The 24,549-nt window shown below is 45.1% G+C and overlaps 1 protein-coding gene across 2 annotated transcripts in view; it reads right to left on the bottom strand.

Annotated features, from left to right (window-relative positions):
• Positions 1–2,284: 2,284 nt before the first annotated feature.
• Positions 2,285–24,549, bottom strand: part of SLC16A2 (solute carrier family 16 member 2) — a 100,218-nt gene continuing 77,953 nt past the window's right edge. Inside the window, exons 1-6 of one of the 2 annotated variants that reach the window (XM_074029904.1) lie at positions 16,646–16,716; positions 15,365–15,509; positions 11,353–11,803; positions 10,270–10,413; positions 6,736–6,964; positions 2,285–4,856 (exon numbers count right to left, since the gene is read on the bottom strand). In XM_074029904.1, the coding sequence (XP_073886005.1) occupies positions 4,636–4,856; positions 6,736–6,964; positions 10,270–10,413; positions 11,353–11,803; positions 15,365–15,509; positions 16,646–16,658 (1,203 nt within the window). In that variant the 5' untranslated portion in view covers positions 16,659–16,716 and the 3' untranslated portion in view covers positions 2,285–4,635. Of the gene's footprint in view, positions 4,857–6,735; positions 6,965–10,269; positions 10,414–11,352; positions 11,804–15,364; positions 15,510–16,645; positions 16,717–24,549 lie in introns of those variants that run through there. The other variant, XM_005593967.5, reaches the window with a different exon arrangement.

Raw genomic sequence — 24,549 nt, 5'->3', positions numbered from 1 at the left:
TCTTTTCCCCTCCCCTGGCATTCAGTGTATTCATATTTTGCATGTGGGCTCGGCGCGGTCTCTGCGGGGACGAGAGTTGGGGAAAGATGCTCCCAAGTGTAGTCCCGCCGATCTGTAGTCCCCGGCCTCTGCGGCGGGGCCACAGGCTCTGGCAGGAGTGAGGGAACGAGGAGGCCCACGACAGGTGCTGTCTGTCCGCTGGTCTGACAGGCCGGGGCGGGAGTGCGGCCCGGCCCAGTGCTGCTGTCCCCACCCCTTCAGCTGGACGCGAACTCTGACACTTGTTAGTGTGAGCAATCGACTAATTTTATCCGGCTGGGGCTCAGCAGGAAACCAACGCCGAGGCGCGGGTAGTTCTTCCGGGCGACTCTCGCCCCCGGGAGGACAGTCGTGGGGAGAGGAAGGGGGGTTGGGGGTGGGATTCCTGCCGCCTCCATTTCACTGGGGGCGTGGTGGCTCCTGCTCTGCCTCAGAGAGGACCGAATTTTGGCGCTAAGGTCGGTACTCTCTGGGCACTGGCGCCCAGAGAAGAAAAGCGTATCTTGGAAGTTAGGTAGTACAAACTCTTTGTGTTCTTCTGTTTTTTCTACTTATGTTCCTTTCATTCTGAAGTTCCCGGATTCTAGCAGAGTGTCTGACACGCAGCAGGTCTCTAGAAAAGACTGCTTCAATGGCTTGAAAGCCAGGCATGTAACTTTGCGCTTGGTGACCGCTAGAGAGAGCTGAAAGGCAGGAATCAAAGGGACTTTGAAGCACAGCCTCCTGAACCCCTGCAGGAGTTGGGTATCTAATCCCTTTCCTTGTGCCTCTGCAGTCTCTGCTGCATTTCGGCTTATTAGAATTTCTGAACTTGCTTCAAGGGCTCTTATTCTACCTGTCACCCACCCTATCTAGGCGCCAGCTATGAGACACTAGGGATTTGTAATCCTTGTCAGCTGGCCTGCACTGCTACTGTGGAGAAGTAGCAGGGAGCTGCTGGCTGCCTTTTCAGACATGAAAAGGCCCTGGAGGAGAGCATGTGCTCATAAAAATTATGGGATTCCACAGCTTTGAAATCTAATAATCCTGAGTGATCAAACACAGACTGGGCCCTTGGAGTTGCTGGGGAAGGGGCTGGGGGGTGGGGGCGGGGCAGACCTTAGATGGGAGAGCCTGGGGCCCTGCAATGGGACAGAGTAATTAGCCTCAGTGGGAGGAGATGAGGAAACCAGCCTGAGGGTGTCTACACTGAGTCCGAGGAGAAACAATAGCCAAGAGCTGGGTGGTAAACCACCTTCTTCCAACAGGAAACCAGTCACTTCTCTTTGCCCCTGCCCTGCCCAGTGTGTGGCCATTTGGAGATGGACTTTTTTGTACCTCTTGGGTTGCTGGAGGTGGAGGGACAGTAGGTGAAACCAGGTCTCCAAGCCAAGATTGCATGAAGGTCTGGAGTGACTGGGAGACAGAATACCAAAAGTATGTGTCAGTTGCGGGTGAGAGTAATCATGAAGACATGGGGTATGCTAAAAGTTAAACTTTGCTAAACTTTCATTTTTGCTCAGAGCTGGTCCTGCTGACACACTTACGGAAATGGGTTTGGTACACAGTTGTTGAATGAAGTGGGCAAGTAATTTATCCCTCCTAGAGCCAGTTTCTTCATCTGTAAAACCAGGGGTGTAAACTGTATTGGAAGAGTCAATGACATGAGTTCAAGTCTCATCTTGTTGTGTCACTGATGAACTGTGTGAACCTATTGCAGTCTCTTCTACCTCTAGGCCTCAGTCTCTCCACTTAAATTCAATGCAGAGTATGGACAAGGGAGACTAAGGTTACTCTCAGCTTTGTCATTCTTACAGGCCTGTCTCCTGCATCATCCTTAATTCCAGGCTCTGTCACTGCCAGGCTGTGTCAGCCAGCCATGTAAGTCCCTTTAGATTCCCCATAAATAACATAAGGGAGAGGGAAGGAGAACCGAATAGGATTATTGTTAATGCCAGTTTTCAGTATGGCACATTTGTAGCAAGGCTGTGGCCTTGGTGGGGCCTCCAGTCCATCTCAGCAAGTAAGCACATTTTCATTTTGTGAAGTAACCGCTTTTCCACTTCAGAGCTTAAAAATCCAATCTCAAATTGTTGACCAACTCCAAACCCCTATATAGCTCTTTTTCTAATTTCTGCTCTCACAGAGAGCATAGAATCTGGCAGAAATTTGATTTGAAATGAGACTTCAGCTCTGAAGTCAAACTTCCTGCTATTAATCAGGTTAAGACTATTTCTCCCTTGTAGGCAACATACATACCCAAACCGAATTTTTAGATCTGTTTATTTTGTTCCAAACTCCTTGAGGATTTAAATGTCCCATGTCTTGAGCTCTGAAATTTTATTCCTTCTAGATTTAACTGTGGTGCATAAGAGGCTGCATCCTACTCTAAATATTAATACTATGCTGCTTTTGCCAATCAACATTCTCTCCAAAAGCACACAAGCTCACATGTGCACATCCACATGTGTGGAAGAAGTAAATTGATACCCCACCATGTTATGTGACATCTGAATGGGCAGATTTGGGACCTATGAATGTCTTTCCTTCATCTGGAGAGAAGAGGACGACTGCCTGATTCTTAAGAGCTATCTGCACCTTGAGCAACAAAAGAGGTCCTGCAGAATCACCCTCTGGTGACTCAGTGAGAGTGAGGCGGGGAGGAATGGAAGCAGGGGCATTGTTGCTCCAGAATTTTCAGTGGTCTCTCCTGGGAGTTACAGGGCTCCTAGGGCCCAGATTATCCTGTTCCACTACTGTTAGAACTGACAGGATAGGAACTAGGCCCTTTCTAGGGCCCCTTCCTACCCACAGAGCTAAGAACCAGTGAGTTTTCCTTTGGGGAGTTGATAAGAGCTGGACTGGGACCAGCGGAGGGGGCTCAGGACTTTGGCCTTGAATGAAATCATCGGTGGCCAACCATGCCCCAGCTGCCTGTTTGTAACGGAAAATCATGAGTGGGAACTATTGTCTTCTTTGGAGCCCCTCAGGACAACCTCATCCTCCTGGCCCTGGGATGACCCTGGCTTAGGGTGGCAAGTTACTGTTGGCTCCAAGTGACAGCCAGGAATGCTTGGCAAAAATGGTGACAGGGTGGGTGACAGGAACACAATAGACAAAGGCTCAGAGAGGGGAAAAAGAGACACAGAGGCAGAGTGAGGAGAGAGGCTGAGCTCCTAATGAGGTGAGCTGTGCTAACTGAACACAGCCTGGCAGTGCCCTCTGCCCCTAGCCAGGGGCACTGGGAATGTTCTTCAGTAAGATTGTTGCCAGAGCCTCGGCATAAGGAAGCATCAGTCACCTACTTCAGAGGGATCAAAGTGGTTCAGAGTCTACCTTTCATGGCACCTTTAATGCCCTCTAAGCAAAATGGCGTAGGATGCCTGCCCAGCATGGGAGACACATTGGGTGGTAAAGGCTAGGATGGCTTCACCTTCCCAAAAGAAATTGTCCAACCCTATGTGCAACTGCTGCCTGTACCTTTTTGGGATCCAGGCTGGGAGTTGGGTTTTTTTCTTAAATAGTCCCTTTTCTGGCCTGGCCCAGGTGGAAATATAGACCTGTCATGAAAACTGAGAGATGGGGCTGGTCCACTGCCCCTCCTCCCACCATGGCAGCTCGTGTCATCAGTCCCCCTCTGCCTGCTGAGATGAAAGGAGTTTCTTCACATTTTGCCATGTGTATACAAGAATGGGGAGCTGGGAGGGCATCGAGGTTAATGCCTTGGTCTGTAAAATTTGTAAAAATCAGTGACTGGAACATGGAACACTGTGGTGTTTAAGGTTTCTTCCCTATATATTATTCTACTCTTCCAGTGTGGGATTATATAGCTTGAGCCAAAAAGTGAGATGTGGCTCAGCCTGAGATGACTGGGACTGATGCTAGTGTTAGGAGTGGACTGGGCCAAGGTAAGGTTGATTGGCCCAAGTTCCAGGTCTCTCCTTTCTCCAAGCACCCATGTGTCTATGACAGTCATACAAAGAAATAGAGGGGAAAGAGTATGGAGAGAAGTCAGTAGAGGAAAAAAAAAGAAGGAAGGGAAGAGGGGAGCAGACTGTTAACCAACCAAACGATAAGGGCGCTGCCTGTACCCAGTTCTTGGAAGCCACAGCCATCAGCAACTCTAAGGCTAACCAAGGCTACTTGTCTCATTTTACCTCCCTGCCCCTCCACCCAGTGGCTCCCAAATATGGATGGCAATGACCTCCTCAGCAAACAGAGACTTGGGCCTACCCTATTAAGCTCCTGGGGACATGGTAGCACCTTTGGCAGTTGATTATAGTGGGTGACTAACAAGCTGGGGCCAGGAGGTCCCATCCTCCTCCTCCTCCAGGGCTTAGAAAGTATATGGAGAGATTCCAAAGGCCAGGGGGTGACCCCAAGCTTTCCCAGATCCTGGGAGGAGAAAAGACCTGTCAAATTTAAAGGCATTCTGGGGAGAATTTAGTTAATGAGTTTGGAACATCTGGAGCTTTGGCTCCAAGGAGATTGTCAGGTGGCTGAAATGCTGTGTGCGCAGGTCTGGGAACAAGTGTGCTGGTGGCAAAAATGTAAATGCTGAGCAGGGTGGGATGAAGGGGAAGAGCTGGGAAAGAGCACACAACGGCAAGAAAGGCATTAGATTGGTTCCTCAGGATTGGGGGAGCCTGGCAGTAGCTCCCCATTGGGGTCTGGATCAGGGGCCAACATCTTATCCTTGCTGGAATCTCTCTGCTCTTTCTTGAACATCCTTTGATGCATCAGAGGGACGAAGAAGAGGATTACAGCCCCGATGATGGGGGGCACACCGGCAAAGTAGAAGGCCACATGGTAGTCCCCAAAACAGTTTCGGAGCAGGCCTGAAACAGTCAAGAGAGACAAGTCAAGCTCAGCTTTGCCCTACTGTCCAAAGGTGCTCTCAGCCCCTTCTAGGGGCCCTCACAGTGCCTATCCAGATAATCTTGGCCTGTATTGCCTTGACTCAGGAGCTCCCTCAACTTCAAGGGCAGGTGACTCCTCCCGAAGGCACTGGGGCTGCAGGCCCTTGAGTGAATGCTCATTATGAAAGGAGCTAATGAAGCTTCTCTTAAAGTTTCTCCATTTATGACTTTCATCAATCTAAGTTCTAGTCACACCTAGTTACAGAGTTAGGAGGAAACCTAGTTTAAAAGAACTCCACAGAAGATGGCCAAGTATTGTCTTGGTCCACAGTGATATTTCCCAGCCCCGTACCCCCGCCCACCCAACAAATGGTTCCTGTGGTACATTTCAGATGAGTTCTTATTTTCCTTTTCTCTGAAGTGACCCTTCTCTGAAGTTCCATTTGTCCTAGCAAGAGGCTATATGTGTTCCTTTCAGTTACATATATGGTTATCCCCTCTGGTTTTCTCCAAGCTGCCAAACCAAGGATATGTTTGACATGAGATGCAAGGCCTTCCCTACTCATTTCCAGAAGCTAATGTGTGGTACCTCATAGTACCTCAGAGCCCAGAAACAGTATTCAGGAAAGGCAAAAAGGCCCTTGGCCTTTTGCTTACTCAGGAGTTAAGCAAATTGGAAAGAAATGTGGATTCTGGGGCACTGTTTGGATCAGGAGGTGAGTAGAGGCCCCCTTCCCCCAACGGGTAGTGTGGCTGTTGCCCGGGAGCCTGAGTGAAAGCTTTTGCCACTGTCACACAGTGCCCTCATATCACCTTGTACATAATTTGTGTTCGAAGAATATTTGTTGAATTACCCACCTCACCAGCCTAGGAGAAGCTAATGCATGAATCAATGTTTGCAATAAATCCTATAGAAAAGAAACAGAGTTGCCAGGCACAGTGGCTCACACCTGTAATCCCAGCACTTTGGGAGGCCAAGGTGGGTGGATCACGAGGTCAGGAGATCGAGACCATCCTGGCTAACACAGTGAAACCCCGTCTCTACTAAAAATACAAAAAATTAGCTGGGCGTGGTGGCACGCACCTGTACTCCCAGCTACTCGGGAGACTGAGGCAGGAGAATCGCTTGAACCTGGGAGGCGGAGGTTGCAATGAGCCGAGATAGCTGAGATCGCACCACTGCACTCCAGCCTGGTGACAGAGCAAGACTCTGTCTCAAAAAAAAAAAAAAAGGAAAAGAAATGGAGTTCCCTTGTCATTGGTTTTCTGTTCCCTGTTCCCTGGGATACCAACAGTGCCCTTCTGGGAAAATGAAGGGAGAAACCAGGAGTGCTGAAAGATGGCAAGTCAACACTTCCTGCTGAAGGTGAGCCTCACTGGCTTAATTCTGGTGTGTTACTTTAATCAAATATCTTCTATAGGCTCAGTTCAGAAGCCAGCAGAGGAGGAGGAGGATGTCCCTAGGTTTTAATAAAACCAGAGATTGCTTTCTCTTCTTTTCCTACCCAACCTTGCAAATAATCACATGCCTGTGGAGAGAGTGAGAGGATACTAGATCAGTGGAATCGTCGGAAGGCCAAACTCATTTTTCTCTCCACCCCCCTGGAAGGATCCATGCTGTCTGAGATAAAACCCTATTGAAACAGATATACCGCCATGGAAAATTCATCCCTCAGAATGGATCCGTGCATGTGTTTAATCTCTTCCACTAGTAGTGATAAGGGGTTTCATGCACTCTGACAAAGCTGTTTAAATAGAGGATAAGAGGAAAAGGGGCCTGAAGAGGTGCTCAGGAGAGCCAGTATCCAGGGAAAACAGGACTCCCTAATTCATGCCCTCCCTGGAATATCAGTCTCACCTGCAATGGGGGGCCCAGCAATCATTGGCAGGGCCATCATGCCCAGGAGGTAGCCAATGGCCTGTGAGGCCTGCATTGGGCCCACCAGCTCAAATGCAATGGGGGCCATTATGGTGATGAAGAAGCCATCGCAAAGGCCCAGGAAAAGACAGACGACGATAAGGCCCCCGAAGTCCCGGCACAGGGGAATCATCATGGACATCAGGCCCAGGAGCAGGAAGGAAAGGACCTGGAGAAACAAGGGCCTGAGGTCACGTGCTGGCCAGCCAAGACCACATAGCATCACATCTCCTTTCTCAAGTCTTCATTTCCTCCATCTATACAATGGGGTGATGGGAAGGAGAGGGTGTCAACAGAGAGAGCAGTTGGACTGAATAGTTAGGCCCTTTCTAAGTCTTGCACTGAGGGATTCAAAGTCCAAGAAAGGCCCTACTTAACTGTGATTCTGTCGGGATTAAAAAAAAAAAAAAGTTGGGGGATACTTGGCCCCTGGCCTCAAGAAGTTTGTCTTTGCACTAGACCCTAAGATAAAAGGAATTGTTGTTTCTGCTTTCTGAGCCTGTATTTGACTTACCCAGGGATCAGGGTCTGGGATCAGGCCATACTGGTGTTCTCAGATCCAAGTAAAGTATGGAAAGAGGGAAGGGAGGGCATGAGGATGGCTTGCATGATGATCAGATGGGGTTGTAAGTGGAAGGCACAGCTTCTTGAAATGGGGAAGAGGCCAGTGCCCATTTTTGTGGGGGCTGATTTTATAAAATAGCTTGGCATAAAGGAAACTATTGGGACGTTCACCCAGGTTCCTATGCTTTAGGACATGGACTGCACTGCCTAGCTCAGACATCTCAGACACATGGCTCTGGGGGCCTCTGGGCAACTGGACACCCTGAGAAGGCAAAAAAGGAACCTTTTACGAGAACCAAGCCACTGGGAAGGTGTGTGTCTAGGGAGAATGAAGCCAGCCCAGGAACACTGACTAGCCACTGGGCTTTCTTTGGGCTAAGCAAAATGACTCCAAAATGAAAAAACTGCCTTTCCAGAGGTTTTTTTTTTTTTTTCCTTCTCCACAGAGAAAAGGGCCACTGCAAACACAGCTGGTCTTCATTTGCAACCTGTGTTGGCCAGCTAGACTGAAGACCTGGGCTGCAGGCAGAGAAAAGAACCCCGCCCCCATCCCGCTGCTGCCAACCCCCTGCAGCCAGTAGAGCTAGGTCAGAGCCAGGTCATCCCAGGGTCAGGGCTAAGATCTGATCTCTTTATCAAGGCCTTAATAGGCCCAAGGATTTTCCAATAGTTCACACCAGCAAGCCAACTTAGCCAAGAACATACGGAAGGAGTGGGGGACATGGCTATTTGGTGTCCTAAAGATTTTCTATGTTGTTGCTGGCAGTGGGTTTGTTAGGTTGATCAGTTGGTTTTTGGAGAGGATAATGCCATCTGAGGACATCTTTTTGTTGGGAGACTTTGAACTTTGCCCAGGCAGTTTTGAGGTAGCTAGGCAGAAGCTAGGAATAAGAACCCCAGTACCTGAGCTTCTCCTTTAAGAGATTCACACACAACAATAAGATAAAACCAGACACACCTATCAATAAAGCCCATTATGGAAATTGAAAGTTAATACCATTATATAACACAAAGAACCCTATTAACTGATTTTAATCAGGTCTAAGTATTACCTATTGTATCTAGCTGTCTGTTAAACATCCTCCATGAGGCTTTGCCAAGGTTCAGAAATTTGAAATCCCTCTTGGACGTGAGAAACAGGCCTCAAGATTCAGAAATTTAAAATCCCTCTTGGACGTGAGAAACAGGCCTCAAGAACTGGCACAAAGTGAGGCTGTCCTGCAGCCTGTCACTATTTCCTTTCCAGCAGACTGTCCAGGGGCTTGATGCCAGAGACATGTGCCTGTCTTTACCAACAGTAGGAGCCACAGAGTCTAGTAGATAGCTCTTCAGAACCTGAAGGTGTGTACACTCCTTTCCTCCCCCAGGCCTGTACTCCTGCATTACATGCAGGGAGAGAGGGAGGCAAATTCCTGTGATGGAGTATCTTAACCAACTCAAGAGAAAGAAGTTCATCCATTGTCTTGTGCTCTTGGCCCAAGACACTGAATTTGTAAAATGAGGAAGTTGAACTACTAGTTGATGAAGATACGTTTCAGCTATAATGTTCTAAGATTATTTTATATTATTGTAAGTGGTAAAACTCAGTGAAGTAAGAGTAAGGAAAAGGGGCAGGAGCAGTGGGTGGGTAGTCAGCAGAGGCACTGGGTCCTAAGCCTATCTTGGCCTCTAACTGGCTAATGCCTCCCTGTCCCTTGGAACTCCAACTGTGTAACAGAAAGCAAAAGCTGCTGAGGCTCTACCTTTCTCCTAGGGACTGTGATAAGAATCACATGAGTTATATGACTAGGCAAGGGCTGCTGTCTCTTCTCAAGATAAAGCCGTGGCCCAATGCCAGATTACCCTGATTTCCAGAACTCTTTGGCATCTTGGAGCTGCTAATACTGGCAGGGAAGACTCACAGGGGTGTCATGTGGGTGAGGCTGGGAAAGCCACACATACTACTATGCAAATAGCTACCCAGATAAAGCACTTGCTGATATTTGCACAGGAATTCAAAATTTCAATTGGTTTATCTCAATCACAAGATTATCTCTTGGTTTGACTTAGTCAAGTCACTTATCTCTGAGACTTGGCTGTGCCATCACTTAGGGCAAGGTAGAATATAAGAAGTGTGTTGCATAGGAGTTCAGCTCTCCTACTACTGTCTGCGTGAGCCTTTCCCTCTGTTTCTCCACCATTGTAATGAGGTTGGATTGGATGGACCTTAAAAGCAACCCTGCCTCTGACAAAGCAGATTTACCAACTCTTGCAATCTAACAGCAAAAAAGTTAAGGAAAAGTTAATCATATTTTCATCCAAGATATTTGAGGGTACTTAGGAGAGCACTTGGGGCTATCATAGACAGAGAAATCACCACTGTGAGTGTAGCCAGGACCCCTTGCAAGTGCTTTTAGGGCTTTCCCAGGAGATAAATGAGTCAGAACTCAATCACCTTCCTGATAGATTATTTGTGACTACTTGATTTTGGGGGCTATCTTTGCCCCTTCACAGGGTTCTGCACTTGGGTACGTCTTCATAAACCCACCTGCAGGATCATAAGTCAGGTAAGAAAGGCAATACTGCTGCCAGGTAGACAAAGACTGACAGCCTGAACAGTGGCCTGTATTCAGACCGGACCAGAGCCTAGTTCACACAGAAAATAGCCTTGGAGCATGGAGAGCCATTATTAATAAAATCTTCCTTTACATGTGTTCTAATAGGTTCCATATACACTGCTCTCACAGAATCCTCACTCAATCTTGGTAAAAGAGGCAGAACGAGGATGATTTTCTTTGTTTAAAAGCAGGTGAAATTTGATTGACTTTCCCATGCTACACAACAAGCTACCATTCTATACCAAAGGCTGTGGATAACCTTGCATTTGTGGCAGGCTGTTTCTCCTCACAGTGGACAGGTGGTCACACTCACCTGCAAGTAGATCTTCTTAAGTCCAGGGATGGAGTCACTGATGTGGCCTGACACAAGACGCCCAAGGCCTGAGGTAGCCCCAATACACACCAAGAGCACCCAGGTCTCCTTGATTTCTGAGAACTCCTCTTCCACGTACTTCATCTGAAAAGCATAGCACAAGGACCCCCAGAAACAGGAGGAGAAAGAGGAGCTGACTGGTTAACTGTAGGCGTATCCAGAATCCTCTACTGGTTACTTTCCTGAAGCAGGACAGAAACCCCCTCTCCTGTAGCCCTACCTCCATGACAAGCTCTCTGGCTGCTTATCCCTTGGTTCTCTGGATTCTGGACTTCTGAGCAACAGCTGAGGAGGGTGGGTACATCCACGCCCCTTCTAAGCCCCAGCAGGACAGAAAATAGCCTAAATGATTGAGAAAATCCAAGGGTTTCTCTACTATCTCCCCATTCCCTTACCCCAAACTGACAGCCTAAGGCAACATCAAATCACCAAGGGAGAAGAATCCACCAACTTCCAGGCAACTCTTCCAAAGTGTGTTTTAAGAAACATGAAGCCTGTGGAGGATAACAGCTGGACTACAACCAACAGTTCTGTAGCTGCATAAGTTTGGTGGATGGTTAGTTAAACAAAGCTGAATGGGTTTCTTTCCTACAAATTTTTTTTAGTCCCTTTAAGGGATTACTACACATTATGAAGTTAGAGAGATCCAGTATATGTTACTTCCTAAATAAAATCATTTGACCACAAAGACCAGCATTCCACAGAATCCTGTCTTGGGTCACCCAGGCCGGTCTCCTGCATCCTGGCAATGCGTATCTCCTCAAAATCTATCTAAATTTTTACTGTGGGAGAAGCCATGGTCCATGGGCTTCCCCCTGTGGAATTGCCCCCATTTTCCACTAAGGTCTTCCCTCAGCCTCTCTTTTTCCCTCTCTAGATCTCTCCAACCAATATTTTGTTTCTTTTCCCAAAGGTCCCAGCTCTGCCCTTTCAATGTCTCCCACCCCCACCCTCTGGAATCTAGGCAGGTTGAGGGTAGCTTCTTGGGGCCAGGTGGGGTGGGCCCACCCTGGTATTCCTCACCAGGTGTACATAGGGAACAAAGTAGCCAAGGGCAGCAGCAGCAATCCCGAAGGCCCAGATGCGGTAAGTGCGTTGGCGGAACACTCGCATGTTGAAGTACTTCCTGAGCTGAGCCAGAAAGCGCTGGTGCAGGGTGCGGACACCTCTCTTGCTTGGGGTGTCCTGGGAGCTGGGCAGGAGGGGCCGGTAGGTGAGTGAAAGCAGCATAAGAACAAACATGAAGGTACTCAGCACCTGGAAGGTTTGGGCCAGCTTGATCTTATCCCCCAGCATTCTGATGAGGAAGGGGAAGGACATGGAGAAAATGCTACTCCCAGCAGACACCACACCATTGGCCAGACCCAGGCGGCGTTGAAAGTAGTGGCCCAGGATGACGAGGGATGGCTGAAAGGCGAAGGAACAGCCACAACCAAAGAGAATCCCGTAGGTGAAGTAGCGCAGGCTTAGGGAGCTGTGGGAGAAACACCAAGAGCTGTCCTCAGCAGCCTGACCAGCAATCTACCTGCCCTCCCCTGTCAGCTTCCTGAGACTTCCATTCCTCCACCTTTTTTTTTTTTTTTTTTTTTTTTTTTTTGAGACGGAGTCTCGTTCTGTCGCCCAGGCTGGAGTGCAGTGGCCAGATCTCAGCTCACTGCAAGCTCCGCCTCCCGGGTTTACGCCATTCTCCTGCCTCAGCCTCCCAAGTAGCTGGGACTACAGGCGCCCGCCACATCGCCCAGCTAGTTTTTTTTTTTGTATTTTTTTAGTAGAGACGGGGTTTCACTGTGTTAGCCAGGATGGTCTCGATCTCCTGACCTCGTGATCCGCCCGTCTCGGCCTCCCAAAGTACTGGGATTACAGGCTTGAGCTACCGCGCCCGGCCTCATTCCTCCACCCTTAACCCACAGCCCCACTTGCCACTGACCCTCAGAGCAGACAAAGAAGAGGGCCTTCTGATCCCTGTGTTGCAGATGGGGAAGCAGAGGCTCAGAGAGGTAAAATAATTGGCCCAAGGTAACGTAACTGGGAATCAGCAAAACTTGGACTTCAATCCAGGTCTGTGTGACTCTAGCATGACTCACAGCACCCCATCAAAGAGGACTGTTCAAAGGAAAGCCAGAACTAGCCCATATAAAAGCTGGATGAGGGGCTACAGGGAGTCATTGTCTTAGAGAGAATAGTCTCACTTTACTATTGGTGGTGGCCAAAGCTTTATCCCAGGTAGCAACAAAGGTCTGCAAGAAGTCAAAATCCTGGAAGATTGAAACCTTCCATGGGACTCTTCAGTGTCTTTCTCCATGCTAAGGCCATTAATATTTCAGAGAATGGCTGATGATCTTCTGAGACATACGCTCTCCTCAACCCTGTCGAAGGTCTGCTTATCCCAAGACCCTTTACACTAGGCCCTGGATGATCTCCGTGGGGATCATTCGGTAGGAGTCTCTTTAACTTTTAGAGTCCTGCCTTTGTTTCTGGATATGGTTTAGATTTGTTCCCTAGAGTAGCCTGGCTCCTTGACAGGAAGTGGAGCCTCAAAGAATTTGTGGGCCTGGCCAAGTAAGACAGGTCCTGGCTTAAAACTCATAGGCCCTGCTGTGGCCATACGCCTCTGAAACATAAAGTAAAGGGTCAGAAAGGGAAAGGCAATAGGAAGGTCAGCTTGGCCAGCCATATGCCCCCAGATAATATTGGCACAACTTAGTAAAGAATTTTGTTTTCTTTTTGATGCCTCAATATATTTTGCAATAGTTCTTATCTGGCCACTAAATTACCTAATACTCTTCTTGGTCAGGCGGTTCTTCTCTGGAGATAGACCCAGTCCTCATACTAAAGGACTGGGCCTAAGCTACAGAGAAGATGTGGTGCTAGCACCTATGATTCTAAGATAGCTATCATTATTGCTTTCCATCTGCTGGTATTCACTGGACATGAGCAAGGATTTGGTTTTGAAAGGGTTGTCTCTGCTTGGAACACATAGCTAAGCCAACTGCTCCTCTTCTGTCGGGTTCCTTTGGGCCTGTACCCATTAGATTGTAAGTACCCTATGAGATTGGCCTGGCTTTGGGGCCTTATCCAAGGGGCCTTGTGTTAGACCTTCAGGGAAGGGGCCAGTGGGGGCAAAACATAGGATTTGGTTTAGGGTGCTGTGTGGTGGATCTACTTCTAGCTGGGCCCCAGGACTGGAGACCCATTGTTTGGGTTTTCCAAAGCCCCACCAGCCCTGTCTGCATCCTGCCCCATTCCATGTCATTCGGAGGAACTCAGAGCCCTGAGTGAGACAACAGGAAGGATGATTTGGAGCTCTAACCATGAGCAGAACCATTTTTCCACTGGATGTGAAGCCATCCAGAAAGTTTCTTGGCTCTGAAGATCCTCTTACAGAAAGAACAAAGCGGGTAGAGAAGAAGGTTAGGGGCTGGAGAACAGAACGCCTACTCCAATGTGCCTACAGAAGCGTGCCAGAAGAAAACACCACATCTGAGCTCCTTCCCCTCCTGTAATTGAGCCCATGTGGATTGGAAGGGAAATGGGATCCATATGTTGCTAATTCGTTTACACTTTGTTCTGCTTGGTCTTAAAAAACAGACCTTTGCTGTGTAGTGCTGAGACTGGAGCTGCTTCTGAAGCCTAGCTCCTCCCCACAAGGAGCCAGGCACCAGCTTGCTGGGGGTGAATGAGGCTGACCACCAGAGGGGTTCTGAAAAGGTTTGGAGCTGCTGCCCTGGGAGTGCTGAGTAGTTTCCAGGCAGGACATGGATTTTCCCTTTTCTGTCCCAGTTGGATGGGACGAAGCCAAGAAATGACTGCAGACCAAATCCAAGCTCTGCTGGAGGGTAGGCTGGGCAGCTGGAAATGCTCAAGTCATAAAGAAAGTTGGCTTACCTCACAGGGCCCAGTTAAGGCAAAACACAATTATCATTCTCTACTGTGAGTGGAACCTTAGGCCTAGAGAGCCATGGTGCTTTTCTGGGTAACTCAGCTCAGAAAGCACGTCTCTGACAAGTTAGCTCTGACCTCATCCTAGACATGTCACCATGGCCATTTCTCATTTCCATGTTTCCAGACTGGCATTCCCCTACAATGGCCCAAGCAGATTGGAAGTAGGAGGTGCCATAACTTCCAAAGTGTCTTTAGCAGAAAGTCAACAGAGTTCTTTAGGAATTCCGTATTCCTCAGGCTGTGGTATAGGGTATTTATTTTCCCTTACCCTACACACATTCTTCTTCAGGCTGGCAGAAAAGAAAGCAGAAAATGAACCTAGAGCCTGCTTCTCACCTGACACTGCCAAGTTCTGCCAGTGGAACCAGTGGGACTAGGGTTTCCATTTAGCCCAGGCCTAGCTGGGTAGCTGGGTTCTGGGTTTGTATCTCAGTGAGGGATATTGCTAATCATCCTTCTGATGCCCATGATGTAAATCATTTTCTGTCCCAAATCATCCATATGTCAGCAGCCTGAGCTATCTGGAAAACAGTCAGAAATGCTAAACATCCTTGGGCTCAGTTGACCTCTTTTTCAGCATAAGATTCCTTTGGGAATCCTGTGCTAGGTGTTCACATGGGCTCACTTGAGAAGCTCAGCCTTGGGATGGAAAGTGAGGTCGTGAGATGTGTGGCACACTGAAGGGGAATCGAATAGCAGAGTTGAAAGAGACGTAAAAAGACCATATGGTCAAATCCCCTCCTGTTACAGATGTAGAAATTGAGGCACAGAGAGAGCAATGGTACTCATCAGTTGTTCTATTGCCGTTCAGTGGCCAAAACTGGACTTGGGCCCAGCTCTATGAACTATCAGGCTTAGAGTACTCTTACCACTTTGGAACTCTTGGGTCCTCTCTGGGGATACTTCCTACCAATGTGTCCTGGGGAACCTACCTAAATGAGTTCACTGGATTCTGAATCCAGGGTGCAGGATCTTTTAGGGCCCTACATGGCCACGGCCACGGGATTCTGCAGTGAGAAAAGTAACCCTAGCTAAAGCCCAGAAAAAACCAACCCTCAGCCTTGGGGAAATAACCACCAACTCCTAGCCTTACCTGGTGAAGGAGCTGGTATGGAGGCCAATGAAAGCAACGGCAGCCCCCGCGGTTGCTGTGATTCGGCAGCCCAAACGGTCAGTGAATATACTCACAATGGGAGAACAGAAGAAGATCATACCCATCGCGAGGGCTCCTACCCATGCTGCAGAGAAAACAAGCACAAAGACACTTTAGCTTAGTGTAGTGCCTAGTGGTACTGCTGGTATCTCAGCTCTTCTTCTCTGGCCTTTCACAGGGGGCATTGCATTGGTCTGCATTGCCAGCTTGCTAGTCCCCAGTGATCAGAGAGTTTTGCAAGAAGAGACTAGATACGAAACAGGGGATTCTATCACTGGGGTAAGATTTGGACTAGTCGATATTTCAGGCCTTTCCGGGGATGCTAAGCCAGATCTGTAGCCTTAGGTTCTAAGCCACTTGGCTTCACGGGCAAAAAACATTGGGGTTAAGCTTTCAGGAGCTAAGGTCAGGCTTGTCTCCCACATTAGAACAACCCTGTGAAGATGATAAGACTAAGGAGCAGAGAAGGCCACAGACAAAAGCCTCCTGGAATTGTACTAGGATACAAGGCAGGTTCATGGGCCACCTAAAGATTTCTAAGGCCACTGTGCAAGAGAGTCATGTAACCCTCAAGCTGAAATCCGTCATCAGAGCCCATGTTTGGCAAATTCCTGACTTCAAACTCAAGAAGATGTTATCCTGTTTCTAAAGGCTCTTAAGTGTCTATAACAATCCTCACTAAGGAGAAAGGAACTTGCCCTTTTACTTAGATTCTTCCAGTCCGTTTCCCTTTGCTCAGCCCTCAGAAGGAAAGTTCAAGCTTTTTTTTTTTTTTTTTTTTTTTTTTTTTTTTTTTGTCTGAAGGCTGTTATCAAGTGTCATCTTGAGCCTCTCTTTTCTCCGCCAAATAATCTTAGTTCCCTTAACTTTTCCTCTTAGCTTTAATTTCTAACTCTGAAATTAATTTCAGAACTCTCCTTTGAACACTTCCAACTCTTCATCATCATCCTCAAAGAGCATTCATTGAGTGACACATGAGCTAGGCACTGGGCCAACTTCTGGCTGTCTCCAATTGTGGAGCCCCAGTGGGCCAAAGGAAGTCAGTCTGGGGCTAGTCAACTGGCTGTGTCTCTTACCTCAGTGCCAAATAGGTTGCTCAGCTTCCCATTGGGAATCTTTACTTTGTTGGAGCCCTACCCTGAGCCCTCTCTGCCTGGCTTCAAAAGTACTAGCCTGGGACAGCAGGAGACCTTAACTTTTTATCACAATTTTACCTCTTACCTTGCCATTTCATCTCCTATCAGCTGTGAGATCTTGAGAAGTCACACAGCATTTCTCTAATCCTCAGTTTTCTCATCTGAAATGGAGATTAAAATTTCTGCTTGCACCTGCCTCAAACATTTCTTTTTCTTTTTTTCTTTTTTTGAGACGTTGTCTCGCTTTGTTGCCCAGGCTGGAGTGCAGTGGCCCAATCTCTGCTCACTGCAAGGTCCGCCTCCTGGGTTCTTGCCATTCTCCTGCCTCAGCTTCCTGAGTAGCTGGGGCTACAGGCGCCCGCCACCACCCCCGGCTAATTTTTTTTTTTTTTTGTATTTTTAGTAGAGACAGGGTTTCACCGTGTTGGCCAGGATGGTCTCAATATTCTGACCTCGTGATCTGCTGAAGATCAGGGCCGGGTGCGGTGGCTCACGCCTGTAATCCCAGAACTTTGGGAGGCCAGGGCGGGCGGATCACGAGGTCAGGAGATCAAGACCATCCTGGCTAACACAGTGAAACCCCATCTCTACTCAAAATATAAAAAATTAGCTGGGTGTGGTGGCGGGTGCCTGTAGTTCCAGCTACTCAGGAGGCTGAGGCAGGAGAATCGCCTGAACCCAGGAAGCGGAGCTTGCAGTGAGCCGAGATCACGCCACTGCACTCCAGCCTGGGTGATAGAGTGAGACTCTGTCTCAAGAAAAAAAAAAATCAAATATAATTATATGTATAAGAGAACTTTATAAATATCAATAATCACATCATGTTTAAAAATCAATGCAAAATGGATCATAGACTTAATGTAAAACTTAAAACTATAAAACTTCTAGAAGAACATATAGGAAAAAAATCTTCCTGGCCTTTGGTTAGGCAAAGATTTTGTAGATATTCACAAAAAGTATGATCCATAAAAGAAAATATTTGATATATTAGACTTGATCAAAATTGAAAACTTCTGCTTTTCAAAAATAGTTATGAAAATGAAAAGGCAAGCCACAGACGGAAAAATTTTGCAGCACACAAAATCTGACAATAGGCTGGTATCCACCATACAAGAGTGAGTTGAGTCTCACAACTCAATAATAAAGCAAACAATCTAACTTAAAATATGGGCAAAAGAATAGAGATTACACAATTACACATGTGCACATACATTTATGATATGAATAGTAATTAAGCATATAAAAAGATGCTCAACATCACTAATCAGTTGAGAAACACATATTAAAACCACAATGAGACAGCCCTTACCAAGAAAGGGTTTTTTCTTTTCTTTTTCTTTTTTTTTTTTTTTTTTGAGACAGAGTAAAACTCTGTCTCCAGGCTGAAGTGCAGAGGCACAATCTTGGTTCACTGCCACCTCTGCCTCCCAGGTTCAAGCAATTCTCGTGCCTCAGCCTCCTGGGTAGCTGGAATTACAGACTCACGCCACCATGCCTAACTGATTTTTTGTATTTTTAGTAGAGACGGGGTTTCACCATGATGGCCAAGCTGGTCTCAAACTCCTGGCCTCAAGTGATCCACCTGCCTCAGTCTTCAAAAATGCTGGGATTATAGGCATAAGCCATGGTGCCCAGCAAAGAAAGGCTTTTAAAAAATGATAATACCTAGTACTAGGGAGGATATGGAGGTACTGGAAATGTAATACGCTGCTGGTGGCAATGCAAAACAGTACTCACTTTGGAAAACAGGTTGGCAGCTTCCTGTGAAGTTAGGCATACATTTACCATGATCCTGAAAACCCACTGCCAGATATTAGCTCAAGATGAATGAAAACTTATGTTCACACGAAAACCTGTACCTAGATGGTTACACTAGCTTGTTTTCATAATTGCCCAAATCTGGAAACAACCCAAATGTACTTCAACTGGTGAATGGATAAACAAATGAATACACATTAATACAATGGAATACAACACAGCAATAGACAGGAATGAACTACTGAAACTTGAACAATCTCAAAGGCGTTATGCTAAGTAAATGACTCAAATTATTCCTTCCACTTACAGGAAATTCTGGAAAAGACAAAATTATGGGGACAGAAAAACAAATCAGTAGGTGCCAGGAAGAGGGATGAGGGAGACAATTAACTACAGAAGGGCCAGAAGAAACTTTTTGGGGGTAATGAAAATGTTATCAAGTTTCATCTTGAGTCTCTCTTTCCTAAGCTTTATATGTTATACATCTTGATTATGGTGGTGGTATTCTTTTGTCAAAATTCACAGAACTGAGCATATACAAAGGGTGAATATTACCATATGTAATTATATCTCAATAAATCTGATGTTATTTTTAAAGGCAGGGAGAAGGCAGGAAAGCAGAAAGTGCCAGTGCAAGATCTCATTTATGATATATGTATCTTTATTCCGGCCAGAGTAAAAAAGTAGCTCAGTTGTATTGTCAAAGAGAAAAAAATAATTAAATTTAGCAAATCATTTTACTGACATTTTATAACTAGAACTCACTATTACTTGGCCCTTCTGAATGTCTATGATATAATGAAAACTGATGATTATTCTTATAAGGAATTTTTTGTACAGTCAAAGAAAGTTTATATTATGTTTGATATAGCTTTTAAAAATTAATCTGTTTGATTTAAAAAAAAACATTTTAAGTTGTGAAATAATTATAGATTCACAGGAAATAGCCAAGATAGTCCAGAGCGGTACCTTGAACTCTTCACCGACTTTCCCTTTATGTAACTATAGTATGATATCAAAACCAGAAAATTGGGAGTGGCACAATATGTGCATATAGTTCTATATCATTTAATCATGGGTAGATTCCTGAAACCACCATTGTAATAAAGATACAGAACTATTTCATCACCACAAAGATCTCCTTTGTGTTACAGTCACACTCAGCCCACTTCCCCACCACCCATAACTCCTAGCAATCATGAATTTGAAGAAAGTTATATAAATGGAATCATACAATGTGTAGCCTTTTGAAATTGACTTTCTTTTTTTTACCCAGCATAATTCCCTGGAAATACATATTTGAAGTGAGTTTCTTGTAGACAACATATAGCTGTGTCACGATTTTTTTTTTCTATCCACTCTGCCAATCTCTGTCTTTGAACTGATACATATAGATCATTTACATTTGATGTACTCATTGATACATTAGGGCAATTTTATCTTTGTTTACTGTTTGTTTTCTGTTTTTACTTTCTCTGTTTTCTTTTATCCTGCCTGCCTGTGGGTTACTTTAAAAGTTTTTAGAATTCCACTTTCTTTATTGTGCTTTTAAGTGTATACCTTTTTTAGTGGCCACTGAAAAATGTACTCAAATAAATCACATTATATGTATATAATGGTATCACATCATATGTATCCGTTATTGGTGTCGACATTTTACTAGTTTGAGAGGAGTGTAGAAACCTAACCTCCCTTATGTCTCCTCACCCTCCCCCATTTATAATAAAATTGTCTTAAATATTTCCCCTACATCTATTAATAATCACATTAGGCATTATTATAATTTTTCTTCAACTGTTAAACCTAATTTAGAAAACACAAAAGGGGCCAGGCACAATGGCTCATGCCTGTAATCTCAGCACTTTGGGAGGCCAAGGTGGGCAGATCACTTGAGTCTAGGAGTTTGAGACCAGCGTGGGTAACATGGCAAAACTCCATCTCTACAAAAAATTAGCTGGGCATGTGGTGCACACCTGTAGTCCCAGCTACTCAGGAGGCTGAGGTGGGAGGATCACCTGAGCCCAGGAAGTTGAGGCTGCTGCAGTGAGCCATGATTGTGCCACTGCACTCCAGCCTGGGTGACAGAAAGAAAAAGAAAACAATGCAAAAGGAGAAGAAATTTATTTTATTATAATAAATCAATTATAATATCTGTTGTATTTACTTATAATTTTACTTTTTCCACTGTTCTTTCTTTCTGATGTTCCAAGATTCCTTCTTCTATTGTTTCTTTTCTGGTTAAATAATTTCCTTTACTATTCTTTTAGGGTAGGTCTGTTGTGACAAATTCTCTTAGTTTTCCTTCATTTGAGAATGTATTGATTTCCTCATTCATTCCTGAAGGACATTTTCACTGGATATACAGTTCTGAGCTAAGAGAGTTTTTATTTCAGCACTTTGCCTTCCATGGTTTCTGATGAGAAATCTTCTGTCATTTTAATTGTTTTTCCCCTAGAGTTAAGGTGTCATTTCTCTCTTACTGTTTTCAAGATGTGTGTGTGTGTGTGCATGCACGTGCATGTGTGTGTGTTTAGTTTTTGAAAGTTTGACTATGATGTGTCATGGAGTTCTTTGAGTTTATTCTCTTCGGGATTTGCTCAGTTTCTTAAATCTACAGTCTTATGTTTTTACCAGATTTGGGAAGTTTTCAGCAATTATTTCTTCAAGTACCTTTTCAGCCCTGCCTTCTTCCTCTTCTGGGACTCCTCTGATGACAGAAATGTTAAATATTTTGTTATAACCTCACAGGCATCTGAGGCTCTTTCCATTTGTTTCAATCTATTTTCTCTCTGTGGTTCAGATTGGATAATTATTTATTGTTCTGCCTTCAAGTTCACTGATTCCTCTTCTGTCTTCTCTCGTCTGCTGTGGGGCCCATCCAGTGGGCTTATTTTATTTTTGGTTCTATATTTTTCAGCTCCAAAATTTTCCATTTATTTCATCTTTATATCTTCTATTTATCTGCTGAGACTTAATATTTTTTTATTTGTTCCAAGTATGCTTGTAATGATTTGTTAAAACATTTTTTGATAGCTGCTTTAAAATCCTTGCCAAATAATTCAATTTCTGTGTCATCTTCATGTTAGTGTCAGTTGATAGTCTTTTCTTGTTGAAGTCAAGATTTCCCTGGTCCTTGGTGTGATTCATGATTTTCTATTGTATTCTGGGAATTTTAGATATGAGACTCTGGATCTTATTTAAATCTTGTGTTTTAGCAGGCCTCTTCTGATACTGTGCCATTGAGGGACCACTTCGTTACTACCAGATGGGGTTGGAAGTCCAGGTTCCATGCTTAGCTTCTATTGACACTCTGAGAAGGAAGGGTACCTTGTTATTGCTGAGCAGGGGTGGGTATTCAAGATCCCTACTAGGCTTCTTTTGATATCTTCTTGGTTGGGAGGAGTAGGAGTTCCTTGTTACTGTTTCCCATGTGGTCTTACCTCAGTGAGTGATGGTGAAAGTCCCAGTTTCCTACTTGGCTTTCACTGACACCACCTTGGCACCTTGCCAGGAGTGGGAGAGGTGGTTGGAGGTTATACTCTGCAAGGGTGAAAGTCCAGGCTCCCTATGTGGTCTCTACTGACACCATGGGGGAGGGGTAGGCCTTGTTACTGCTGAGAGGGGAAGAAATTCCTGGCTCCCTACTAAGTTTTCTCTGACACCACCTCAGCATGGGAGGGGGGAAGGTTGGAGCACCTCGTTACAGCTGGGTGAGCATAGAAGTCTTGGCTCCCCAGTAGGCCTTTGTTGGCAAAGGGCAAGTGGGGTGCATTTTTCCCCATGGTGTTTGGCTGGAGTAGAGGGGTTATTGTTTAAAGGTTTTTTGTTTTGCTAGGCTGCCCCTTTTCCTGTCTTTTGGCTAGACAAATCAAACTTTTTTTTTTTTTTGTCTGCTTCCATTGGCATTTCTTGGTTGCTGGCTTCTTCAGCTCCAGGTCTAAGATATGTGAAGCAAAAAGAAAACTCAGGTTTTCTGTTACATTTTTTCCTTAGATCCCAAGTTTCCTAGCCCATCTGCCTTCTTCTCTCCACTTTTCAATCTTGTTACATTTGTTTTAGATATAAAGTCCACCATTTTTAGCTGTACTTCATTGGAATTATAGAGAAAAGTGCCTTAATATAGTTTTTAATACTAAATGTATATATTTAAAAATGAAGTAATTCATATGTTATATTAATTTATTCAACAGTTATTTAACATTCTCTCTGGCCCAGATACATGTCTATCCCATAGGCATTCAAGATGTTAAATGAGTGACATATGGTATTTGACTTCAAGGATCTCACAGTAGAGTAGGGAACACATTTTTTTTTTAAAGTAGGGTAATAAAATTTATGAACCTCATGGTTCAAGACCAGAATGAAATTTTTTATTTAAAGATTTTCAGAGAGGTCAGAAACTCCAAGTGAGAGAAAATTTTCTATAAAGGGAGAGAAAGGTAATCTAATAACTAGATTGTGACTGAAGAAGAATAGCATTATATAAGAGAAGTGACTTAAGGGACTGTTAGTGGGATAGGTTATCAAAAAATTTTAGTAAGAGAAAAATAATCAAGCAATGACCATATTAAAAAAAGAAGAACTAATAGTCATGATAACAATTATGATGACAATTATAACCATATTGATAATAGATAGGTGTTATTGGGTGTTATTGGTTATCCTTTGCCTTTCTTATACTCAGTTTCCCATTTTGGAAAATGCAAAGAGTAGGCAGAGGCTTTCTAGAATTCTAACAATTCTTGGACTCAAAGCTAGGAGTTTCTTTTCTTCCCTATAATTACCCCTGCTCTTACATGGGGAAGACAAAGAGATTTCAGTGAAGCAGCTAGATATGTGGGAAAGTTGGGTGGATTTCAACAGGCAATGTACAGACTTATCTTTCTAAACAGACTTGGTAAAATCAGAGGTGGAACCCTATAACATTCCATCAGGCAGAAAGCATTATTTTTAACCCACAGTGCATAAGTGCTGAGCAAGTATCTGATTCCTGACTAATAAATTTTGTGTTCAACAGATCCTTGGATTTTGAGGATGAACTATTATAATTCATATAATTCAATGATATAATTATTATACCATTCACACTTTTCCTCAGTGGTTCCCAGAGTTATTTTCAACCTTAACCTTCCCCTCTCAGCAGTAACAAGGCCTACCCCTCTCCTATGGTATCATGGAGTGAGACTTGGCCCCAAAAGGCCTGTATCTAAGTGAACATATGTCTGTATTCAGCAGGCACCCCTACTTTCCTCCTCAAAGCACCCATATCTAACTAGATTTCTGTTGGACCTGGGCAGCACAAGGCCAGAACTCTGCTTTTCCAGCACTATCCTGGATCTGTTGGCCCTCGAACTTCCTCATCCTCAAAGTCTTTTTAATCAAATACTCAATTAGTGCCTTGGCTCCTTACCCAGACACTCAGGCTAATGTCTTTGTAGTATAGCAGACTGCTCAGAAAATAATTCAGGTGTGAGACCAGATTCCTCACTCCTTGGCTGCTGAAAGCCAAGCTCTCTGAGCTATCCTCCTCTTAGTTGTAAGAGAGAGATGGGGTACTCCAAGAGCCAAACTCTCCAAATACATTACAAGCTTTCATAAATTCCTGTTATTGTGGGGAACTAACAAAAGCTCAAATGAGGGAATGATGGTGCAAAGTCAAATAAGGGTCAAAGCTAGGTCAAGGGTAGATAGGAAGAGAGATAAGGTGAGTGACACAGGGGCAGAGATGGCTCTATTCAAGAGCCTCTACTTCCTGACAAGATGCACAGTACAGTGAAAGAATAGCAAATAGGATTAAGAGGCCAGGTTCTAAGGCTAAGCTATCCAACTGCTATACCCAGTGCTGAGTGGAGAGAATGGCACCATGAGTTGGATTCTGTGTTGCCAGAAATATTCATCTGCTTCTGCCCCATCATCATACCTCTTCAGAGTTCCCAGAATATGGTGATGTGTCTACATCTAGTTTGGAGAAATGGGATAGTTGGAATGGTGTTGGTATGGCATGGGGACAGTGTGCAGTAGGTAGCAGGCAGCTCTGGACTGTGATGACTTATGCTGGCACATCCAGCCAGCTGGTGAGCACACATTAGTCAGATGACTGAAAGAATTGGTGAAACATATTTAAAAGGAGGATGTAGGTGAAGGCACTTCAGGGATCAGCTGGGGAGCTCCAGAGGGAAGAAACCCAACACTCTGTTCTTCTTTGGGGACTGAGATAACAGGAGCCCTTAT

This window comes from Macaca fascicularis, chromosome X, assembly GCF_037993035.2.
Source record: "Macaca fascicularis isolate 582-1 chromosome X, T2T-MFA8v1.1".
NCBI lineage: Eukaryota > Metazoa > Chordata > Mammalia > Primates > Cercopithecidae > Macaca > Macaca fascicularis.
Note: the sequence above shows the minus strand (reverse complement) of the source record. Positions and strands in the feature narration are given on the sequence as shown.